The sequence below is a fragment of the Bombus vosnesenskii genome, unplaced genomic scaffold (assembly GCF_011952255.1).
Source record: "Bombus vosnesenskii isolate JDL3184/JDL3185 unplaced genomic scaffold, Bvos_JDL3184-5_v1.1 scf7180000013351, whole genome shotgun sequence".
Classification (NCBI taxonomy): domain Eukaryota; kingdom Metazoa; phylum Arthropoda; class Insecta; order Hymenoptera; family Apidae; genus Bombus; species Bombus vosnesenskii.
In genome coordinates, this window is record NW_022882987.1 from 1,366,378 (window position 1) to 1,390,675 (window position 24,298).

Here is a 24,298-nt window from a genome sequence, read left to right on the forward strand (position 1 = left end):
TCAAAACTGCCGTGAATCAAAGCAAAAAACACAAATGAGAAACTATTGTGAAATAACCTGTAATACTAAAGAAATTATGAAGTTAAGGTAAATAATATTAACTGAAATGATATATAAAGATATATATGTCTATATTATCTTATATTATAATAATTTATAATAATTACAATAATTTAATGTCATAATTTAACTTGCATTTTTCATATGGTTATCTTAAAAATAAATTTATTTATTGTAAGTTTTTATTTACTTAATTAATTTAATTATTTTACTGTTATTTAGTGATATTTAAGTACATTATTCATAGTTGTACATTTTAAGGTTATCAAGAAAAAATAAAAATAAATTATCTTCTATATGTGAAACTGTGTATTACTTTTATTTTTGAGATTATATAATTAATAGTCAATATATATTTACATCTCTTAAATTATCAAATAATTTTTAATGATACTGGCTATTTTTATAACTATCTAATTTTATGTCTACTAAAGAAATATAGCAATGCTGATGTATTGATAAAACATTCTACATTCACAGTATAAATTTATTCTGTACTTAACTGTGTAAGCTGAAATACTTGGTAAATCTTTTGTAAAAATTTATTTATGTGTAACATGGAAGTAAACGTAATGGATGTATACCAATCAAATAATCTAAGTACCAACTCTTTATTATCTGATGATAATTTAATATATGATAAAATGAAAATGTGTTTAAATTACATTCATTTCAAAGTATTTCCCACTGATTGGGAAAAAAATATTTTGAATTTATTACCAAAGAAATATAACAGAAAATATTCTTTTCTAATAAAAACAATATTAAAAGAAGTAAAAGACATATATGCTAAAGATATGCAAGATTTCTTAAATAAAGTTACATTATCAAATCATAAAAAGAATGATGATTATGTTTCTAAGATAATTTATGCGAACCATAAATTCTTTGATGATCAAAATGCTTTTAATAGAAATGTTTTTTTAAGACGTGGTAAATTATTAAATAAAAGATATTATCTTTATTTAGAACCAATTAGAATTATTATAAAACAAGCACAACTGAAACTTCCAGTATTTATTTGCAACTTTGAACATTATCATAATTTTGGGCTTATGTCATTAACTGATTTTCAAAATATGATTAATAATGATATTAAAAAAGGATCCTTGGCACTAACAAATCAGTTTTATACTAAGGTGGCAACAGCTGTAGCAACAAATAAGATTTTAAGGAACATTAATAAGAAACGATTACCCAGTATTATGCACTGTATAACACATGTTTTTGTGCAACAAATTTTGAATGTCATGATAAAATCTATTGATCATATAGTAAACACTATGAGTGATAAATATTGCTGTCCTCAAATCAAATTTCAACTTATTATGCAAGATGACCAATTATGTCTTAGTCCTACTGTTGAAGAAGTATATTCTTTATATCACGATATCATTGAAAAAATTAGAATAATTGCCCAAGATTTAATACCATTGGAAGAATGGCTTAATATAAAAGTATATTATAAATATATTAAAGTAGAATTACCAAATTGTTATATTAAAGAGTCTCATAACAAGTTGCAACTTACTTTAGATAACTTATTTCAATCTTTAAATGAACATGTAAAACATATCATTGAAGAATTTTATCTTATCTGTACACCTAACTTAAGGGAAAGAATATTATCATTAACATCTGAAAAAATAAACTTTGATTTATACATCCAACATATACAGGAATACAGTACCTATTTAATAAAATCAAATACAATGACATTGAATACATATCATGCAATAGGAAAATTGGAGCAACATGGAGCTAAAGAATTTTTGAAACAGGAATCCTTTGATATTATAAATATTTTTTTAAACAAACTCATTAAATACCATCAAGAATTCAATGAATCTATTTGTTCAGATTTTGAAAATTTAAAAACAAAGATATTAAATATTCCAAAAAATTCACAATCCTTAATTGAATTAACTGAATATATTTCCTATGCATCACAAGTGCTAATAAGAGAATTAGAACGTAAAATTCAGTATTCAATACACATGTTAAGCATATTATCAGAGATAACAGTTTTATCAGATGATCACATTCAATTAAATAAAGAGACTATTAATTGGTTATATGAAATTGAAGCAATATTTAAACAAAGTAATATATTATGTGAGGCAATGAAAAGTGAATTAGAAGATGATATGCAGAAAAGGATAAATAACTTAAACATTAATGTGGATAACATTATTCCTCAACTTAGTGTGTTAGATAATATGGATAATATAAACAGAATTGAAGAATATGTTGAATATTATAAAGGTCTTCTAAAACAAATAAATGAAATTAAACAGGAAATGCGAAGAATTAATGAAGAAGAAACATTATTTAAATTTCCTGAAACTGAGTTTTCAAATGTAATTGAATTATATGAAATGATCATATCATTTCATGATCTCATTTATGTCATTTATCAATGGCAAAGAGATTATTCTGTATGGTTAGATGGTCCCTTTGAATGTTTGGATGCTGTCATTATAGAAAACAAAACGTTGAATTATTTTGAAAAAGTTACTGAAATGAGCAAAATGTTTAGAACAAGGATTAAAATGGATGTAACACTGAACAAATGTTTCAAATTTTCTGGACTTGCAGATGATCCAGATCCGATGCAACAACCTGCACCATTAAAGTTATGTTGGCAAGCACTTAATTCTATAAACAATTTTAAGCAATATTTACCATTAGTAACATGTATGTGTAATTCAGCTCTGCAAAAACGACATTGGATAGAAATGTCTGCAATATGTAAGTTTAATCTTACACCTAATGCTGGGACTAGCTTAAGAAAAATTATTTCATATAATTTAATGAGTGATATTGAAAAATATAAAGCTATCAGTTTAAGTGCTAATAGGGAATTAAAGATGCAACAGAAATTATTGAAAATGATCAAAGAATGGGATAAAATTTCTTTTGAAATAAGTCTTGATAAACAAACTGAAATGAATGTATTTTCTAATATGGATGATATAGAATTATTACTTGAAGATCACCTTATAATTATTGAAGAAATGAAAACTTCAAATTTTGTTAAAGAAATAGCTTCCTTAATGACAGATTTTTTAATGTCTCTCACTAGGATTCAAGAAATTATTAATCAATGGAATTACATACAAATATTAGTTCTTTCCTTAAACTCTACTTTTTGTCACCCAAGCATAAAAGTACATTTAGCCAAAGAATTTCTTTTGTACAAAGAAATTAAAGAAGTCTTAAAACATATTCAAAAGAAGCTCTCAGAAACACCTACTTTTAGAGAACTTAATGATACAATAATTTCAAAATCTTTACTCAATATTGTTGAAAAGCTTGAATACATAAATGAAGAAGTTAAAAATTATATACAAACTAAGAGACAATATTTTCCAAGGTTTTATTTTCTTTCTGATAAAGAAATTGAAGAAATATTATTTAAATCTGATATATCTATACAAAGTATATGTATACAAAAATGTTTTGAAGGTATACAAAAACTAAAAATTGATAAAGAAAAATCTATTTGTTCCATTTTTGGTGATTATGAAGAAGAATTACGTTTAGAAAAATTAATTTCACTTAATGTTCAATATGATCATGAAGAGAAATGGTTGATATATCTTGAAAATGAAATAAATACCACAATAAAAAAAGGCATTCTCCTATCTTATCAAATATTTAGTAAAACATTTGCACATAATAGCATTATAAATTTTCCAAGTATGGCAATTGTTTGTACTTTTCAACTTTGCTGGACTATCGAGGTACATAGGTGTCTTACTCCTTTTAATTTTAAAGCTCTGAATTCTTTATATTCAAGATATATTAATTATGTAACTAGCTTAACTAGTGAATTGAAAAATTATTCGATAAAAAGATTGAGAAATTTGTTAATGTCTTTAAGTACTATATTAATTCAACAAAAAGACATTATTCAGTTATTATTAGACAAAAATATTACCAGATCTACGGACTTTGAATGGGTTGCACAATTACAATATTATTTAGTAGAAGATTGCATAGAAGTATCTATTTTTAATACAACTATAAAATATGGGTATGAATATAGTTATTACAAACAACATATAATAAATACTCCTTTAACAGATAGATGTTTTCATACTCTTATGCAAGCGTATAAGTATCATTTATATGGTGCTATTACAGGACCATCTGGTACAGGAAAATCAGAAACTCTCAAAAGTTTAGCTAAAACCATTGCAATACAATTTCGTTCTTTTAACTGTACTAATACATTATCTTATAATTTTCTATCTCAAGTATTTAAGGGATTTATTTCTTGTGGAGTATGGCTTTGTTTTAAAAACTTTGATACATTAAAAATTGATCTCCTATCAAGACTCGCACAAACTCTTACTTCTATTTTTCAAATTATAGCAACAAATTTAAAAATCACAATGTTTGAAGGTTCCTCATTAAGAGTAAGTAGAATTGGACATATTTGCATCATTACAAAACTGAATCTATTCCAATATTCTAATTTACCGGATAATTTAAGAATATTATTTAGAACAGTATCTATGATAGTACCAGATATGAATAAAATTATAGAAGTTGAATTTTTCGCTGGTGGCATATCTAATTCAAAGCTATTAACTTCAAAATTAGTTACGCTATATAAAATACTATCTGAGCAATTATGGTGTCAATCATGTAATATTTTTAATTTGTATTCTATGAAGACAATTGTCAAAACCACAATTTTTTTAAAGAGAAGTTTTCCACATGAAAATGAAACTGTACTACTTTTACATTCATTAATTAATGTTAATCTTCCAAAACTTTGTAATATAGATACACACATTTTTAGAAATATAGTTCATTACATGTTTCCAGATCTTACCTTGTTGCCTCCTAACTATGCAGTATTTTTAGAAACTCTTGAAACAGTATGTACATCTAAATCTATCCATATTCATGATGTTTTCAAACTTAAAATTATACAAATATTTGAATTAATGCATATTCATCAATGTTTAATGATTGTTGGTAACCCTTTTGTTGGGAAAACAGAAATATTAAATATCCTTCAAGTTGTTTTATTGTCTTTATATGAGCAAGGCAGTGAATTTGGTGTTAATATAAAATTAGAGACAATAGTTCCAAGTACAATTGATGTTAATCACCTTTTTTGTCATTTTGATGAAAAATCTAAAATTTGGAAGGATGGAATATGTTCCAAAATGATTCAGCCATTCTCAAAGAATGATTCCTTTGACAGAAGGTGGATAATATTTGACGGACTTCTAAATAATGTATGGATTGAAAATTTATATGCAGTTCTTGATATAAATAGGATGTTATATTTATCATCAAATGAAAAAACGAATATGACAAATTTTGTATCCATTATCTTTGAAACAATAAGTATGGAAGATATTTCTCCTGCTATTTTATCAACTTGTGGTATAATTTATATTGAGTCAAATTCTATTGATTGGAGACCCTATGTTAAAACCTATTTTTCCAAGCACAATATTTATGACGAACATAAAAACATATTGTATCCATTGTTTGATTGGATAATAGAGCCTTGTTTACAATTTATACAAAAGAATTGCACTGTAACTTTAAATGTTGGCCAGTTACATTTTGTAATGTCAACATTAAATTTGTTTGAAATGTATTTAAGGGATGCTTTGACAGAAAATACTGAAGAAAAGGGGAAAACATCCCATTTTTTAATATGGGCTCAGGTTGCACTTATATTATCTATAATATGGGGTTTAGGAGGAAATTTAGATATAGATTCTCATACTAAATTTAATTCTTTCTGTACATCACTTTGGACTGGTGCAATTAAAGAATATCCAAAACCAGAAATAATAAAGGGTTTTGACATAACACTACCTCATGAAGGCTTAATACAAGATAATTTTTATATCTTCAAAGGTGTTGGAAATTGGAAGTATTGGGGAAGTACTGATATATTAAAGAGTGAGCAAATATTAGAAAACTCTGGTTGTAATGAAATTTTTGTACCAACAATTAATACAATAAAATATAATCACATGATTCTCAAACATATAAAATACAGAAAACCTTTCATTATTTGTGGAGATGAATCTATTGGAAAAAGTTATCTTATAAAAGCTTTATTGAAAAATAAATTACCTGAAGGAATATATTCCAATTTACTTAATTTTATTTCTCTGAATACAGTTGCTAAAACACAACAATTATTACTTTCAAAATTAAATAAAATAAGAAAAAGGCACTATGGGCCACCGAAAGATCAGTTTTGTATTAATTTTATAGATGATCTTAATATGCAAAGATATGAATGCCAATCAGAAATAAATGGTATCTTAGATCTTATTCGACAATATCATAGTTATGGTTACTTGTATGATATTAATGATTCTGAAAAAATTTGTATTAGTGACATTATGTTATCACTTTCAATTGTAACTAATACCAAAATTAAAATATGTCCTAGATTTTTAAGGCACTTTAATTTATACACTATGTATGCCCCTGCTACAGATACTATATTCAGAATATTTTCAAATGTGCTTTTCAGTAATTTAAAAAATAATTCTTTTACTGCAGATATATTCAGTACTGTAACCAGTATAATTAATGCTACGATTGATATATATAATTCTATAATTAAAACTTTACTACCAATACCTACTAAGTTTCAGTATCAATTTAGTATAAGAGATATAAGCAGAGTTATTAACGGATGTAGTCTTCTTCAAAAAGAATCAGTAGAAACTAAAGTTACTTTCATGCGGCTTTGGGCTCATGAGGTATGGCGAGTTTTTGGTGATCGAATATTGGATAATAATGACAAAGAATGGCTTTTTTCACAGATTAAAATAACCTGCAAACATCATTTCAAAGATTCATTTGAAACAGCTTTTGATTATCTGCCAAAATTTGATAATAATGAAATTATCAAGGATAGTTTTTGTAATTTAATATTCTGCACTTTTATGTGTACAGAAAAATATGAAAATAAAAGATACGAAGAAATAAATTCTATTGAGAAATTACAAACTAAAATTATTTTTTATATAAATGAATATAATAATAATAATGTGAAAAAACGGATTGATATTGTAGTATCACAGTATATTTTAGAATGTTTGATAAAAGTTTCAAGAATTTTAGCTATACCAGGAAGCAATTTATTAATAATTTCTAGTATAGGATTTGGTAGAAAGTCCTTAGCAAGTCTAGCTGCTTATATGCAACAACAAGAATTATATGAACCTTCTGTGCAATCTTATTGTGACTTCAACATGTGGAGAAAAGATATAAAACTGGTTTTACGAAAGTGTGGTGAATTAAAACAGAATTTTATCCTCTTTTTAAAAGATAAACAAATAAAGAATAATTTTCTCCGTGATATTTGTTGCCTATTGTCTACTGGTGAAATACCTGATTTATTTTCTATTGAAGAAAAGTGTGATATCATTGAAATGATACGTTTGCATGCTCAAGGTGGTAATAAAAATGAAGAAATCAGTAATCATGCAGTAATGAATTTTTTTTTGGAACAATGTAGAAGAAAATTACATATTATATTTTGTTTTACTGAAACAAACAAAAGTATAAGATCATATTTATATAAATATCCAGAATTAATAAAATATTGTACAGTAAACTGGTATGAAATGTGGCCAACAGATACACTTTTACAGGTAGGTTTGAAATACATTCAAGACATTAATATTGAAGAAGACATAAAAGCAAATGTAATAAAAATTTGCATACAATTATATAACTATGTACAAGAAATAAGCAAAGAATACTACAAAGAAACTGGAATGAAAATTCATGTTACATCAGTTACATATTTGCACATGTTAAAATTATATGTTCACTTGATATGTAAAAAACAGGAAGATATTGTTACATTGAAAAATAAATACCTAACAGGTTTAGAAAAATTAGAATTAGCAGCTCAACAAGTAGAAAAGATGAAAGCTACATTAACAATATTGAAACCACAGTTAGAGTTATCTGCCCAAAAAACGATAATTACAATGAAAGAAGTGGAGAATGAAAATATTACTGTAGAAAAAGCAACTGCTGTTGTACAACAAGAAGAAGAAATAGCAAATAAGAAAACAGAAATTGCTGGGAAATTAAAATTGGAATGCGAAGCTGATCTAGCTGTAGCAATTCCAATTTTAGAAGATGCTATTGTTGCATTAAATACACTAAAACCTACAGACATTACATTGGTTAAAGCTATGAAAAATCCTCCTGATACTATCAAGCTAGTAATGGCAGCAATATGTGTAATGCTTGATGTTCCTCCAGATAGAGCAATTGATTCAGTTACTGGCAAAAAATATACAGATTATTGGGGTCCAAGCAAACGCATTTTAAGTGATATGAACTTTTTACAAATTTTAAAAGACTATGATAAGGATAACATTCCATCTAATATTATACAAACTATTAAGAAGACATACATAATAGATAGCAATTTTAAACCACATATCGTTGCCAAAGCATCAAGTGCTGCAGAAGGTCTTTGTAAATGGGTATGTGCAATGGTGTCTTATGATGAAGTTGCAAAGGCAGTTGCTCCTAAAAAAGAAAAATTGCTTATTGCAGAAAAAGAATGTAATGAAGCTGAAGCATTTCTAAATGAAAAACGGAAAACTCTGTTGACATTAAATGTTAAACTCGCTGCCTTGAATGACAGTCTTCAAGAAACACTACAACAAAAAATAAAACTAAAGCAAGAAGTAGAAGACTGTACCATCAAACTTCAGAAAGCAAAAAATTTAATGGCAAGTTTAGGAGGGGAAAAAAATCGTTGGATGCAGATTGCAGAAAATCTTAAAAGGAATTATGATAATCTTGTGGGTGACATGATATTGACATGTGCAACTATAAATTATGCAGCATCATATAATATTGTATTTCGTAACAAAATTTTAGAGCAGTGGAAACAATATATGGAAATTCTGAAAATATCATATAATAAGAACTATAATTTAATAAATATACTTGGAGAAGAAAATGATATAAACTATTGGTATTTTTCTGGTTTACCTAAAAATAGCTTTTCAGTTGAAAATGCAATTATTATGACTAATTCCAAATTATGGTCCTTATTTATTGATTCACAAAATCAAGCAAATGAGTGGATTAAAAAAATTGAAAAAAAGAATAATTTAAAAATTATTAAGCTCACTGACTCCAATTATTTGTCAATTATTCAATATAATGTTGAAAATGGTATCCCCACATTAATTGAAAATGTAGGAGAAGAATTAGAAATATCATTGGATCCTTTTCTTCTAAAAAGAATTTACAACGATGAAAAATCTTCATACTTAGATATTGGTCATGATATAATAAAATATTCATTCGATTTCCGATTATATATTACAACGCGATTACTTAATCCTCAATTTTCATGCGAGATGTTTAGCAAACTTACAATAATTAATTTTTCCATTCCCAATGAAGCTCTTCAAGATAAACTTCTTGATTTTATTATTTACAAAGAAAAGCCAGAACTTCAAGAAAAGTTTAAAATTTTACTTATGGAAGATGCTAACAATAAAAAAATATTAAAGCAACAAGAAGATATAATATTAAATATCTTATCTTCAACAACAACAAATATTCTTGAAGATGAGACTGCTATAAAAAGTTTAGATTCTTCAAAAAATTTTTCTTTGAACATTATCAAGAAACAAGAAATGACAAAGGTAACATCACAAGAGATAAATAAATTTCGAAATACTTATGTAAATTTTGTTAAATATTGTACAGATTTATTCAATACATTAAATGTTTTGCCATATTTAAATCATATGTATCGTTTCTCTTTTTCTTGGTTTGTACAATTATATAGAAGATCAATTGAAATTTCAAGTAGAAGTGTTATTCTTGAAAAACGATTAAAATATTTAAAATTTTCATTTACTCAAAGTCTTTATTCAAGCATTTGCAGATCTTTATCAGAAAAACATAAAATACTGTATTCTTTTCTATTATGTTCAAAAATTCTATTGAATGATCAACAAACAACTGAAGAAGAAATTAAATATTTTATGACATCAAACATAAATCATAGTAATACAGTTCCAAATTATAAATTTGATTGGCTTCCACAAAGTATTTGGATAAATATTTATAATCTCAGTAAAATACTTCCTTCCTTTTATGATCTTGCAGATGATTTTTGTTCTAATGATAAGGCTTGGAAACAATATTATGTTTCTGAATCATTTGAAGATCATCTGATGCCAGAACCTTGGATTAATAAGTTATCTTTGTTTCAGAAACTCATTCTTGTAAAAATTTTACGTCCTGATCAAATTACAATACAGATTATGAAAATGATAGAAAATATGTTGGGAAATACACAAAACCATTCCCCTAAAATTAAAATATCTCAATCATATGCAGAATCCAGTTATTTAACTCCACTTTTATTTATTTTACCTGCTTCTTTAACACCATTATCTATTATTTCTACATATGCAAATACTAAAGGTTACTTATCCAAATTTGTCTCTCTATCTATGAGTAAAGGTGAAGAAAAGAAAGCTGAATTTCTTATAAAGAGAGCTCAGAAGGATGGAGGTTGGGTGTTTCTGCAAAATTGTCATCTAGTAACTCATTGGTTGGCTAATCTTGAAAAAATTTGTGATAATTGTAACATTTCTAATTCATCTTTAGATTATCGCTTATGGTTATCCAGTTGTTCTATCAATGAATTTCCAATTAGTATATTGCAAAATAGTATAAAAATCATGCACGATTATCCTTTAAATATTAAAGAAACATTGTTGAATATTTATCAGTCAGAACCTATAATAAATAAAGAATTTTTTGAAGGCTGTCCTGGAAAAGATAAAATTTTCTTAAAACTTCTTTTTGCAATATGTCTTTTTCATGCAATTATACAAGAGAGAGAACACTTTGGGTTTCAAGGATGGAATATACCATATAAATTTGATCATACTGATCTTAAAATATCCATTATGCAATTACAAAATTTCATAAATAATGCAGATCATGTACCCTTTGATATTTTTCTATATCTTATTGGAGAATGCAATTATGGGGGCAAAATTCGAGACGAATTCGACAGTAGATATTTAAAACATCTTTTAACTGATTATTGCAATCCTAACATAATTGAAAATGGACAGTATGTACATGCAAATGGCGTACAGGAATTAATACCACAAAGATGTGAATATTATCAAGTAATTGATCATATTAGGAAAATTCCATCAAACTTATCATTTCAAATATTTGGGTTTAATAGAAATGGTATTATTATTCGAAATACTATGATAGCTACAGAATTGATATCATCTCTTTCATATATGAGCTCTCCAATTTCTTTATTAGATGAAGAGTTACAGAAAGATCAAGTATTAATTTTAATTAATGATATTAATGATAAATTATGTGATGCAATTAAAATTAATGAAATTCCAGAACAATGTACTTCTATGCTTAAAGAACCTTTGCAAAGAGTTCTTTTTTGTGAAATCAAATCATTAAAACATATTTTAGAAATTATAATAAAGGCATTGACTAATTTAAAATTAGCATTGGATGGTTATCTTCTTTTTACGGATTCGTTGAAAAAATTAGCAAAAGAAATATGTGAAAATAAAATTCCACATACTTGGAAGATGATACAAATTAATATTCTTTCTGAAACCTTAACAGACTATATCGATAATTTATTAAAACGTGCTAAGTTTATTCAAAATTGGATTAATCAAGGACGTCCAAAAATTATTTGGTTTGATACATTATTTCACTACAAAATGTTCTTTTCTGCAATATTATTGACATTTTCTAAAAGGTATAATATATCTATTGAAGATATCATTTTCGATTTTGAAATAGATACAAAAAAAGAAATTGACGAAGAATATGATGATGCATATTTAATTTGTGGACTGCATTTATGTGGTGCTCGATGGGATTTGGAAAAAAGAATGTTAGTCGAAAATTTTACAAATGAAATCTGGCAAAATATGCCACCAATACATCTTAAATGTTCACGGAATAAAAAAAGTGCAGATAAAATCTATGAATGCCCTGTCTATATAACTGCTGCTAAAGATATTGATAAAGATATCAAATTTTCTTCAAAGAATTATATAATTAGTATACCTTTGAAAACTGATACCCCTGCAACTCATTGGATAAAGTGCGGTACAGCTTTATTTTGTCATATGTAAGTTATATAAGTAAAAAATATTAAAATAAAAACAATTTTCATATACCATATTTGTATATTTTTTACAATAATATCTAGTAATATGTTTAACATACAATACTTAAAGTAAATGTATGTGTGGAATTATATCAATGTGATACAATTATAGAAATTATCAAAAAGTTAAAACTAAATCAAAATGTTTATTCAAACATTTCGCGGATTCTTTCATTGTGTATATATCCGGTTCAGTTCCATATAAATGGAAGGAATGACAGGTAAATTGAAGAAATTGACGTAAAGTTGAATTACTGAACAAAGGAAATTATTATACTGGAAATTTTTTAAGCTATAATTACAGGCGTAAGTTGCGATACATTGCGAGTGGTGTAATATTTGCTTTCAATGGCGAACCATGATGAGTTGGTTTCGCAATTTATAGATACAACTGGGGTTGAACCTGAAGAAGCACGATTTTATCTTGAGTTATTTAATTGGCAGCTCGAGGTGAGGCAGCATATTTATTACACCTTTTATAAACTTTAATGCGAAACGTTATAATTTTTTATTATTATAACTAATTTTTCTATCGATCTTCAACGTCAACTTTGTAACCTTAAATTTATTACATTTTCCTATTTTTATCACGCTTCATTGCGTGATTTTTTAATGTTTTGAAGCGGACCATTGCTTTTGTTACTATATTAAGGGCTTCTTTTAACCAAAAAATGTTTGACAACGTTACATACATAGCAATAATGTTGCAATATCGTGATTAAAGTTATTAGATGTTATATTTTAGGAATATTGTCATTGACATTATACCTAAAATAAGATTAGTCATCATAAAGAAAATTCTTTTACACATTGTGACTTCTTAATAATAAAGTTTATTGATTACAGTTTATTCTTAAGTGTGTCATTATCAATATCCAAGTATATTTATCAATTATATAAAACATTTTAGGTTGCTCTTGACACATTTTACTATCCTCCTGCTTTGCCTTCATTGTCTAATGAACCTACTGAAGGTGCAACATCAGAAGAGGAACGTACTGATATTGCAGATAAAAGCACAGGAAGCTTAAAATCATCAGAAATGGAAGGGAAATCATCGAAAGATAAAGCAAAACCAAAGCCTAAGTTTGCAATGCTTAGTGATCTTAAAGATAGAGAAAGTAGTCCTGAAGATGAAGAAGGACAAGCATTTTATGCTGGTGGTTCTGAACATACTGGACAACAAATTTTAGGACCAGGAAAGAAAAAGGATATTGTTAGTGATATGTTTAAATCATGTCAGAGACAATCAATTGCTGTAGAACCAAAACCAAGTGGGCAACAAAGACCAAATACCTTTAGTGGTACTGGGTATAAATTAGGTCAGACTAGTTCAGATACTGAAAGTAAGTTATCAGGATTATTAAAATTTGCTCTATCTTCTATAACAAGTTATTATATTGAAATAAATATTTTTTATAGTCGTTACTGCTACATCATCTAATCATCAACAATCAAATTCTGGACTAATTACTTTAAAATTATGGAAAGATGGGTTTACTATAAATGATTCTGAACTTCGTTTATATAGTGATCCAGAAAATAGAGAATTTCTGGAGACTATAAAGAGGGGTGAAATACCGGCAGAGATACGTCAAGAGATACAAGGTACTGAAGCACGCCTTGATATGGAAGATCATCATCATGAAATGTATGTCCCTCCAAAAGTAAAAGTGAAAGCTTTCAGTGGTAAAGGACATATGCTAGGGAGGTATATAATTCATATCTATACTTACAAAAATTATTTTTTATATACACTTTAGTTATTTTTAATAATATTTTTGTTCAGTCCTTCTCCAGCTACAGTTGGCATGACAATACCGGCAGATCTTGCAGATCAAGCAGCTAATGAATCTCAGGCAAAACAAAAATTAAATTTAGATGAATCAAAACCAGTTACATCAATACAAATTCGCCTTGCTGATGGAACTAATGTAAAAGCTCAATTTAATTTAACTCATACCATTAATGACTTGAGGCAATACATAATAACGTATCCTTTCTTAATTAATATTGTTATTATAAAGATAGACAAATTTATTATGTGTAAATATATTTTTCCTTAATTACTTCTTAGTATGAGACCTCAATATGCTATGAGAGAATTTAGTTTATTAACAATGTATCCTACTAAGGAGATTACAGAAGATAAAACTATTGAAGAAGCTGGCTTGCAAAATACAACAATAATTCAACGACTGAAATAAATGTCTTTCTAGATTCTTAGTTATGGGAATTTAAGTGATGTATTGATTAGATGATTCATAAATATACATTGAAATACTTAAAAATAACATTTCAACACACTTGAGTAATTGAATGGCACTTTAATATTGTTTATTTTAATTTTAAGTATGGTTTTTGTTGTATAATATTTTTGCTAATGCAAGAAATATTTTACTGAAGATAAATCTAACAATAAAATCTTAATTAACATGGAATAAAATTACAAAACCTTTGTAAAATTTGCAATAAAATCATTCGATTTATATGTATTTATTATATACATCTTTTATATGTGGGTAACTAGCAATTATAATATAATAAAAAAGATATAAAAATTTCTTTTAAACATAGTGCTAAACAACTTATGAAAATGTTTTTATACTATTTCTTTTGATAAATAAAGTATTCAAAATAAGAAATGTATTAACAGGTGGAGAATATTTAATATAAAAGATAATATTGGGAAGTTGAAATATTTATACATAAATTATGGAATTCTATATACTAAAATCTAAATCATTCTGCTTTGTAACAAAGTTTTATATACATGTTATATACACGTTATACAATATTGTATTCTTATATTTATATCTTACAATACATATAAAAATTAATTACTTTTTCCTAATAATAACTTTCAGACTAAAATTATCTTATAGATACATTAAATCTAATTATTACTTGTGATTATTTTATAGAAATTTATTCTCTGTTATAAATTTTCGAAATATTTGTGAATTCTGTATATCTTCAATGAATCTTAAAATTGAAGTATCTTTAGTACCTGTTTCTAGATTTGATTTTCCAGGACAATACTGATAACGATTTAATGTAACTAAATCTTTTCCAATATCTCGTGTATACATATTATTTTTGTTTAATGCTTCAAGTGTATTATAAATATAAATTGGTTGATTATCAGGGATACTTGAGTCATAATGTAGTTTTTTAAATATTATGAATGTTACATTCCTATTGGTTGTATCATCAATTTGTTGTGTACAAAATGTTAATGTCTTTAATTTGTAACGATCTGCTTTCATTCTAGATTTTTTAAAATCTGTCATTAAATCTATAAGGGAATGATGATATCTTAAAATTATATACTCTTCCCAAGATAATGTAGTGATATACCTAACTTTATTATATGTACGGTACAAACAATCTGCTTGTATCAAGTCTTTTATTATAGTAGGGTGAGTAGCAGGAAAAGGAAAATTCCATGGCACTACTGTGTATGTAAATTTCCAATATGGATCTTGAGATTTAAATAATTCTTTAAGGTTATTATTATATTGATTTGGAATACCAAAATCGTACACTATAAAATTATCTACGCCAATTATGTCATGAAACTGTATAAAGCCAATCATTTGTAATAACTGTATTGGTTTTGTTAATGGTGGTGCTATGCATACTCCAGCATTAATATAATTTAAATTATGAGGTTGGCTTTTTATTGGTAATATAGGTATATTGTGAGCATCTAAATTAGATTTTGTAAGAAACATTATTCCTACTGGTATTTTATTTGTTTTGTATGCACAATAGAAATGATATCCTCCATAATTAACATTTTTGTCGGTGCTATTTAAATTATTACTAATTGAAAGATAACTAAAACTTCCTAAAACTGGTTCAATTTCATTTTCAAATAGTATTTGACATTGCATATCCTTAATGTTATTTGATGAACCAAAACCTATTACTTGAATTTCTTTGTCGCGTATATTATATGCAGAATAAACATATAGATCATCATCTAATCTTTGCCAAGCAGAGAGTGGTTCTTCAAATTTCATATCAAATTTAGTAAACATTGGCACATTATTTGTGCAGTTTATTTCACTTCTCTGATTTGGCTTACCAAAGTAATTAAAAACTTCTAAAACATATCTTAATTTGTTATATTCATGTCTATAAAATAATAAGGATATTAGACTCACTACAGCAATTATTACAAGTGCAGCCTGGTAATATTTTCGCATGTTTCAAGATTTAACGTAATAATTGTAATTAATAATTGTAATTAATAATTGTAATTGTAATTAATTGTATCAATTAAAACATATGGCAGTTTATAATTTGTGAATTGGATTATCTCAGGTATAAATGGAATTCTGAAACAAAAATTTTATTTAAGAAATTAGGTATTATTATTATACGAGTTTTATAAATTTTTATTTACGTACACCTTGAAAATAATGTATTTAAAAGTTTTACTTTGAGATACGTATAATATGTTGACATTTTCTTGAAATATCCCATTTACTATTTAATCCAATTGTTGAACTTATTGTTCACTAAATTTCCATTTCTTACACTGTATTATTATTGAAAATTAATTTAAATGCTTGCAATCTATATTTGTTGGAGATTAATTCAAGCGTTTGATAACCAAATAAAAACTGCTAGGTTAGTAATCTTTCGCGCCAATTTTTTAAATGATCATGCATGTACATATATAGATATAAAATATTTATTGCATTTTATTATTATTTTTCCTTACGTAACGTTTGAAAGGATTTTTTAGAAATTATTTTTAAGGTTTGCACAATAAAAAAACAATAAGTAGTTTTGTATTAAATTTAAATTTATTAGTATAAAGATGATTTATACAATTGCGTATTGTTCGTATAACAATTCGCGTACTTTATAATAATCTTCTGAAATGCAGCCTTCTAATATTACTTTTCCAGCCTCATGCTAAAAAGATCGTATTAAACTATAAAATATTTTTATTTTATCAGATTATTATATTTTGATGATATTAAATACAAACCCTCCTAACGGCGATAGTATTATTGCAACACCATAAAACACCTCCACTAAATTCAGAAGGAATATTACTTTTGTTCAAAATCTGTTTAAAATCAGATAGTTTTAATTCGTTTATAAATGTTGTTTGATGGCCGGGTACCTATAATTTATAAATACATTTATATTGTAAAAACTAAAACTTCATTTTTGTATGAATACATACCTCATTTAATGGTAATGGTTCCAATGTAAGTATTTTGTCACTTTGATCTATTACATCATCTGACTCGGTACCTGCAACAGCATCTCGGCATATCTGATCACGAGCAGTTATCATTGCATCAACCCATGCTACCTCAGAATCACCTTTTCCTTTTGAAAAGTTTAAGCCACTAACAAGCGCATCTGTCAAACGAACCTGAACAAAAAGCGACATTTTAATTTATACACATTGGTTTACAAAAATTAATTAAATATTACTTGGTATATGTGCGTTTCTGTTGTAGCATCTAATGTTTCTCCCCTCCCTGGAATAAACACTCGTGCACCTGCACTTTGTGCTTGTTGAGCCAGGATTTCAGTGTCCTTTTGTGATCCTCTAACTAGTACAACTCTTCGTGGTCTTAATTGCGCTAAAATTTTCTGTAGTGATTCTCCGTCAGATCTACCTTCAAAATCTATATATGTGACAGATGCATTAACTGTCATTGTACGTGTAACTTGAATACATTTTGTTGGGATATCAGTGGGTATTTCTGGATGATGAGTAGTATCTTCTTGTCTTGTTTCCAGATTTTCTTTATTATCATCCACTTCTGGCATAGTTTCTGCTATTTTATAATCTTCTGGTCTATGATATATACAAATCAATATAAATATTTAAAACTTATTATACATAGCTATTATTAATTTAATAAAGTAATACCTTATAATTTCTCCATATTCGTCGATTTTAATTTTTTCTTCTAAAAATGGAAACATAGGGTGTTGTTTTTTACTTTGTTTGAAAAATCCTGGTTTACTTTCTTGTTTTACTAATAAATCGTGTTTTCCTCTTCCCCCACCAACTTCTATTTCATCTTCTGATTCAGAACTTACATCAGCAGTCTCCCTAAAAGGTAAAAAAGTATTCAAGGAATAAGAGATATTTTAAGAATAAGACAATTTTTATATTATGCAATCATGTACATTTGTTCTTGTTTCAATTGCTCTTGCTTTAATTTTTCTTTTCTTTGATATTCTTCTAATTCAAGTCCTTCTAACTTAATTCTCCTTTTCACCTCCAATGTAATATTTCTATTACCGCCCTTTTCAACCAAATCTCTTGCAAGTGTTCCTGGTGATGTCCTGCTAGTTAATATAATACTGTTTTGGGGGTTACCACACCATTGCAAAAACAACTCTCTTGAAAAACCACATTCCATATCTGGAGTACTTGCAAGTACAACCTAGAGTATTTGTATATAAATGTATTTTCAATTATAATGTTTGTAAGTTATAATTTTATTAAAGATATTCTAACCTTTGGACTGGGAACTTGATTTAATTCTGCCATACTGTGACATAGTTGTAAATGCTTAAACTGAAATGGATTGTTTCTAGCACCTTCAAAACTCCTCATTAATTTATCACTCATCCATTCTATTTGTGACTTAGCAAACTCAACAACATTGTAACTAACATTGTTTAAAAGAGCCAAAGAATATGCAAGTAAACCAGATTCTTTATTACGCCATAATTGGTCCAACATATGAGCCAATTCTAATACACGACCAGCTGTATCTACACTGACCAAGACATTTCCACCTCCACGTAATGTTTGTAAAATGTTTGCTGTAAATTATTATTGCATATAAAGTACTATAAAAATTTATTGCTGGAATTATCATAAGCATTTATTTTCATACTCATTAATTTCTCATCTCTTGTTCTACGTCTTGCTTGCTGATAAGTAGCATTGAAAGCATCTGTTATTAACAAAGATGGTCTCTGTAGTCTTTCTAATTCGCAACCATTTAAATGTCGTTCTTTTTTGTGATTAAAATCAACAGCATATATTATGTCTTCTTCGCCAACTTTTACAATTTTCCAGATAGTTCCCCCAATCATGTGACCAGCTGGTAAAGGTGTTAAAGTAACTCCATATCCTTTTCCTTTCATTGAAATGCTTTGATTATATTTTAACTGAACTATTTTGTCAAATGCTGCATCAACATCATCAAGTGTAAAAAGATCAAAGTCTTCCATATTATGACGGGACTATAATAAATAAGCATAAATGTCCTTTGTATGTATATGATTTTTTCTTATGTTATCATAAAAAAATAATTGAAATTCTTTTCATCAAAAATACCTGATACATATCATACATAAACATTTGTCCCATCTTATATACAGGAATAGTAGCATATATTGGACAATTTAATCCACATTTTCCAACTAGATATGGTAAAGCACCCAAATGCAATGGATCTGGATATGATAAGAGTACTGCATCTATTTGGTGAACATGTCTGAAATAATAGTGTATTGTTTAGTTAAAATTTCCTATTGCATTTATAATTATTCAAATAATATATAATAATTTATCAACCGTTTTAATTCTTTTATAAATTCTTGATCAAAATTTTCATCCCATCCGCAATCAAGTAATATTCTTAATTCATCAACTTGCAATATATAACAAGGAGGAGATTCATCCATAGCCCCAGAAATAGCGTGAAGTTTTATTATTGACGTCATTGTCTTTGTTTTTTTTTCACTTATTAAAATATATACAAATAATAGATAATACCTAAAAATTCATTTAGTATATGCTTTTATTTCTTAATTATTATAGAACTCATTATGTATACTTCCAACATAACCTAACATAAAGGTATGATTAATTATAAATAGATTCATAACTTTAAAAGAATGCCAAAATATTAAAAAAAAAAAAACATTTATTACCGTCTAATATTAATTTAATTATTTCTAAATGTATGGAAATGTTTGAAAACAAAATATTTCAAAATATTTTCTTAAGCTTAGAAAACAATCAACAAACGGTACAATTGACTTTTGGCTACAGTTCCGGTATTTCATAGTAAGAAAAATGAATAATTTCGTCAATGTTATATAAATTACAATGAATATTTCATAAGTATATAATTATAAATCTGTAAGTTAAAGAAAAAAGTACAGCAAAAAGTAATTAATAACTATAAACCAATGTAAAATGTATAACTTAAATAAAATTATAAGTGAAATATAAACGAGTAATTTTCTAATAATTTTTATACATCTCAAAGAAGAAAAGTCATAATATTACTCAGATTGGTATCTATGTGTGTTTTACCATAACTGTGTTTACAAATACATTCTAAGATTTATGTATACATTCTTTGTCTCTCTCTTTACCTCGTAGCATAACGGGACTTTTTTCAAGACGATTGCAGTCACGGTGTAGCTATGAGATACGTAAGTTGAGATTTAAGTTTGTTTTTTCCATAATTCAACGATTACTCGTCGAATTATATGGAAATTTTGTGTGAAATTAGGTCGCGTGTATGTAGTATGAATAAGTATAAAAGTGAAGATACGCGATAAAAATATCATGTAACGGAGTGGCGGGAGATTGCAAGTAAATAGCAGATCAGCTGATGAGTGACAACAGACAAACGAAAGCTTATTGTTCTTGGTCTTGGTTATGGCGACAAGCAGTTCCGATGGTTCTTGTACAGCACCTGCAGATTTTCAGCTTTCGTCAGAATTGGAAGACGTTTCAAATCGTTTAAGCGTGAATTTATTAAAGTGCCCACTGTGCCATAATAGTCGCCGAATTTTTCATTGTCGGCAGTGTATTCAAAATGGAGATTTTATCCATTCAACTTCTGTTTATTCTGAACGGTGAATATATTCTTATAATTTACGTATTTACTGACCATTTATTTTTATGTATTAAAGCTTTGTTTGGCACCAAACATTCTTTAAATATTTCTAATGATGTTGAGTATAAAAATAAATTTTTATTCTCACTAAATTACGAAAAAGATTCGTTATGAAGTTTCGATGCATCAGTTTCCAAACTTTTAATTCATATGAGTAATAATTATATACGTTCAAATATTTTATTTTTAAAATATTATATTTTATTCTGATCGGTATCTGAACAGGTTTGCAGATAAACAATTGCGACTTTTACGGTTGAAAGCTGCCAGAGCTCAATTGGAAGAAAAATGTGTAAAAGCTCTTGAAAAACATAAACAAAGGGATAAATTGGTATTTTATATTTAATATTTTAAAGTCAATAATAAAAAAAATATGGATTTTTGTATACTATCATTGTATTTAATTATTCTTTGTGTTTGTAGATATGTGATATAAATACTTGTAAAGAAAGAGTTAGACTACTCCAGTCATTAGTGAATGAAACGAGGCAAAGTATAAACAGAGGTATATATAGCATAATTATGTAATATTTAGGAAAGTGCTAGACTAAATGAAGTTTAATAATATGCAGGTAATCAACGTTTAAATATTCTCAAAGACGTAAACTCTCAGTTAGCACTTAGATTACCTAGACATGAAGAACGAGTAGAAAAATTACATCGTTATGTTACTGGTTTGAGAGCAAAACAAGAAAAACAAAAAGAAGCGGTAGATAGGAAAAGACAGCAGTTGAAAAAAGTCATCAGAACTGCTGCTAAACAATTAATTCAGTATATTTTTCCATTATCTAAAGTGCAACCTAGTAGAAGGTAATAATATCCATTAACTATCTAACAAATTATTAGAAATTGTGAAACTTATGATCAAATATTTGATCATATTGATGATCAAAATTTATTTATTAAACATTTTTCTACTTGTTTTTATAGAAGAAGTAATTTTTTAATCAATAAAAATTGATAAGAAAATATTAACTGTTTTTAGTCTGTGTAGTAGCGAGGAAGATGCTAGTTCAGATGTAACTTGTGCATTGGCAGATGCATCTGGAACATCATATGTTAGAGGCAGATGGATAAATGATACAGAAAATGCTCTAGAAGTCCAACATCGTATAGTTGCCCCAACTTTACCAGGAAGTGGAGATTATAGTGCTTATTCTTTATGGGGTACATATGCCATTTAGCTTGAACTTTTTAAATAAATTTTATAAATATCAGACACATCTGTTTTAGTGGCAGCAAATAAAGATGGAGTACCAGGTGCAAATAAAGAGACTGCAATGCACAATCCAGCATATAATATCAGTGCTGCTTTAACTTATGCTACACAGTTGGTTAATATTATTGCTTATTATGTTAATGTAAGGCTACCATATAAACTTGCTTATGGGTATGTCAAAAATATTTCATTTTTTATATGCAATATTTTTTGTATGAATCATTGAAGTAGAGATAGGATTACATGTAATATTTTGTATATCAATCATTGCAATAAAGATAGGATGTTATTAAAATTTGCTTTTTAAATATTTTCAGAGAATTTTGTGGAAATGAGATGTCAGATCAAAAATTTGCCAAGAAAGTAGCAAGGCTTAATAGCAATGTATTACATTTATGTTTTACACAAAATACCAACACTGCAGTTTTACATCCAATGCATACTCTGCAAAATCTAATGCACTTGCTCAATACTGAAATTAGTGATCTTGGAAGGTATATATTTATTATATTTATTTATTGTTATTATACACTAATAGATTAATGATTTGTGTATTATGACAGAATTGGTCCAATGGAAGTTGATTCAAATATTGTAGCACAATTGCACAGTCAATTAGTTCCCGATTTAGAAAATAGCGACGATTCTGCTTCTGATGAAGAGGAAGATACTTTTAATTGGGATTGGGAAGCTGTAAGTTTGCTTTGATTAATTTACTAACGGCTGATGTGTCATTTTATAATGTCTCATGTATATTATATAAATATTTCATTTTTATAGGTACCAAATGTTGCTTGTCCTGAAATGGCAGTTCCCATTCCTGGTGCAATGATTAGTCAACAATCATCTAGTATGCAAGTGAATCAAAGTGTTGCTGGAGGCTTAGTTACAAGTGCTGCAGCTAGTATAGCCTCTATTTGGCGTGGTTGGACAACAAACAAATAGACTGTTTTATTTAATTAATAAATCTCTTTTTATACAAATCATAACTACATATGTAAGGACATATGTAGCAAAAGACACAAAATTGACAATGCTCCAAAAAATGTGAAATACTGAAGAATGAATGTTTAAAAGTATAATGTACTGTAAATACATGTATGAATTTATTACTTCATATATGGTACGTGAAATAGTTTAATTCCGTGATAACAAATTTTGTAAGATCTGATGATTAGTTTATTTTGAACTATTTATATAATATACTGATTTGTGCTATTATTTGTAATATAATTCCAAATACTTTCAGTATGCTGATGATAGATCGTAATTCTGTGGTACAAATTTTGTAAGTGTACAAGCAAGCAAGTTTGAACACAATATTACATTTTCAATAATTCTTTACTTATAAATATGATTCATTAATAAGATGTGAGTTTAATACGACTGCCTTTTTTATGCTCACTGCACTTTGTGTAATTATGTATCTGTTAACATATACATAAAATATTTCCTCGCATTAAAGGTGTCATTACTATCATGATATTATCCGTGTACTTCTAAGTTATTACAACATGATTTTAACATAATGTTTTAAGGTCTATAGTATTTTGGTTTTCTACAAATATATACAATTGGACAAATCAGGTAACAAGTTTGTTACTTAAAACTACTTAATATGTTTTATAAGCGATATAATATCTCTGATAGGAAAACCATATCTTAAAAATGTTATCACTTTTATGTAGATATGATCATATCATATATATTTCACACATATTTTTGATCATATATCGAAAAAGATATGACCTGTTAAACACTTCATACCTGACAATATACTATACATAATATGGATGTAAGCAAGGTTGTATTAGATTAATGACTTTTCATTAAATTAAGTTAAAATTAAGAATAACATATATGATATCAAAG

General features: G+C 27.0%; 5 protein-coding genes across 8 annotated transcripts; 3 read left to right on the top strand and 2 right to left on the bottom strand.

Moving 5' to 3' along the window:
* The first annotated feature begins 1 nt into the window (after position 1).
* LOC117236622 (dynein heavy chain 7, axonemal-like) lies at positions 2 to 12,280 on the top strand. 3 transcript variants are annotated; one of them, XM_033499744.1, is made up of 3 exons: positions 170 to 6,818; positions 6,882 to 9,749; positions 10,326 to 12,280. In XM_033499744.1, the coding sequence occupies exons 1-3, from the start codon at positions 609 to 611 to the stop codon at positions 12,252 to 12,254; spliced, it is 11,007 nt and encodes a 3,668-aa protein (XP_033355635.1). In that variant the 5' UTR covers positions 170 to 608; the 3' UTR covers positions 12,255 to 12,280. The 3 variants fall into 3 exon arrangements, with proteins under 3 accessions (XP_033355636.1, XP_033355635.1, XP_033355634.1); XM_033499745.1 differs by adding an exon at positions 2 to 87 and having other exon boundaries at positions 2,659 to 12,280; XM_033499743.1 differs by having other exon boundaries at positions 170 to 9,749.
* A 136-nt stretch (positions 12,281 to 12,416) lies between these two features.
* LOC117236632 (NSFL1 cofactor p47-like) lies at positions 12,417 to 14,591 on the top strand. Its single transcript, XM_033499761.1, has 5 exons — positions 12,417 to 12,739; positions 13,200 to 13,635; positions 13,712 to 14,000; positions 14,079 to 14,282; positions 14,367 to 14,591. Exons 1-5 carry the CDS (start codon positions 12,638 to 12,640, stop codon positions 14,494 to 14,496), a joined length of 1,161 nt encoding a protein of 386 aa, XP_033355652.1. The 5' UTR covers positions 12,417 to 12,637; the 3' UTR covers positions 14,497 to 14,591.
* A 443-nt stretch (positions 14,592 to 15,034) lies between these two features.
* On the bottom strand, positions 15,035 to 16,540 carry LOC117236629. Its single transcript, XM_033499756.1, has one exon. The coding sequence runs from the start codon at positions 16,501 to 16,503 to the stop codon at positions 15,208 to 15,210; it is 1,296 nt and encodes a 431-aa protein (XP_033355647.1). The 5' UTR covers positions 16,504 to 16,540; the 3' UTR covers positions 15,035 to 15,207.
* A 547-nt stretch (positions 16,541 to 17,087) lies between these two features.
* Positions 17,088 to 20,354, bottom strand: LOC117236624 (probable cleavage and polyadenylation specificity factor subunit 2). The gene is made up of 11 exons (XM_033499748.1): positions 20,228 to 20,354; positions 19,869 to 20,069; positions 19,629 to 19,788; positions 19,183 to 19,534; positions 18,798 to 19,108; positions 18,464 to 18,723; positions 18,201 to 18,386; positions 17,756 to 18,125; positions 17,499 to 17,693; positions 17,298 to 17,435; positions 17,088 to 17,221 (listed from the first exon to the last, which is right to left on the bottom strand). Exons 2-11 carry the CDS (start codon positions 20,015 to 20,017, stop codon positions 17,129 to 17,131), a joined length of 2,214 nt encoding a protein of 737 aa, XP_033355639.1. The 5' UTR covers positions 20,018 to 20,069; positions 20,228 to 20,354; the 3' UTR covers positions 17,088 to 17,128.
* A 341-nt stretch (positions 20,355 to 20,695) lies between these two features.
* LOC117236626 (beclin 1-associated autophagy-related key regulator) lies at positions 20,696 to 24,220 on the top strand. Of its 2 annotated transcripts, none has more exons than XM_033499753.1 (9): positions 20,696 to 21,166; positions 21,433 to 21,538; positions 21,631 to 21,712; positions 21,780 to 22,017; positions 22,193 to 22,374; positions 22,426 to 22,597; positions 22,744 to 22,920; positions 22,990 to 23,119; positions 23,207 to 24,220. In XM_033499753.1, exons 1-9 carry the CDS (start codon positions 20,967 to 20,969, stop codon positions 23,369 to 23,371), a joined length of 1,452 nt encoding a protein of 483 aa, XP_033355644.1. In that variant the 5' UTR covers positions 20,696 to 20,966; the 3' UTR covers positions 23,372 to 24,220. The 2 variants fall into 2 exon arrangements, with proteins under 2 accessions (XP_033355644.1, XP_033355645.1); XM_033499754.1 differs by having other exon boundaries at positions 20,697 to 21,166; positions 22,441 to 22,597.
* The last annotated feature ends 78 nt before the right edge of the window (positions 24,221 to 24,298 follow it).

Bases quoted from the DNA above. Each gene is read 5' to 3' on its own strand.
- LOC117236622 (XM_033499743.1), top strand. From the start codon at position 609: ATGTGTAACATGGAAGTAAACGTAATGGATGTATACCAATCAAATAAT. The intron at 9,750-10,325 runs GTAACATCACAA...TCTTTGTTTCAG, and splicing joins AGAAACAAGAAATGACAAAG to AAACTCATTCTTGTAAAAAT.
- LOC117236632 (XM_033499761.1), top strand. From the start codon at position 12,638: ATGGCGAACCATGATGAGTTGGTTTCGCAATTTATAGATACAACTGGG. The intron at 14,001-14,078 runs GTATATAATTCA...ATTTTTGTTCAG, and splicing joins AAAGGACATATGCTAGGGAG to TCCTTCTCCAGCTACAGTTG. The intron at 14,283-14,366 runs GTATCCTTTCTT...ATTACTTCTTAG, and splicing joins TTGAGGCAATACATAATAAC to TATGAGACCTCAATATGCTA.
- LOC117236629 (XM_033499756.1), bottom strand. From the start codon at position 16,503: ATGCGAAAATATTACCAGGCTGCACTTGTAATAATTGCTGTAGTGAGT.
- LOC117236624 (XM_033499748.1), bottom strand. From the start codon at position 20,017: ATGACGTCAATAATAAAACTTCACGCTATTTCTGGGGCTATGGATGAA. The intron at 19,109-19,182 runs GTATGAAAATAA...AATAATTTACAG, and splicing joins AAGAGATGAGAAATTAATGA to CAAACATTTTACAAACATTA. The intron at 17,436-17,498 runs GTATGTATTCAT...TATAAATTATAG, and splicing joins AACCATTACCATTAAATGAG to GTACCCGGCCATCAAACAAC.
- LOC117236626 (XM_033499753.1), top strand. From the start codon at position 20,967: ATGGCGACAAGCAGTTCCGATGGTTCTTGTACAGCACCTGCAGATTTT. The intron at 22,598-22,743 runs GTATGTCAAAAA...AAATATTTTCAG, and splicing joins CCATATAAACTTGCTTATGG to AGAATTTTGTGGAAATGAGA. The intron at 22,921-22,989 runs GTATATATTTAT...GTATTATGACAG, and splicing joins GAAATTAGTGATCTTGGAAG to AATTGGTCCAATGGAAGTTG.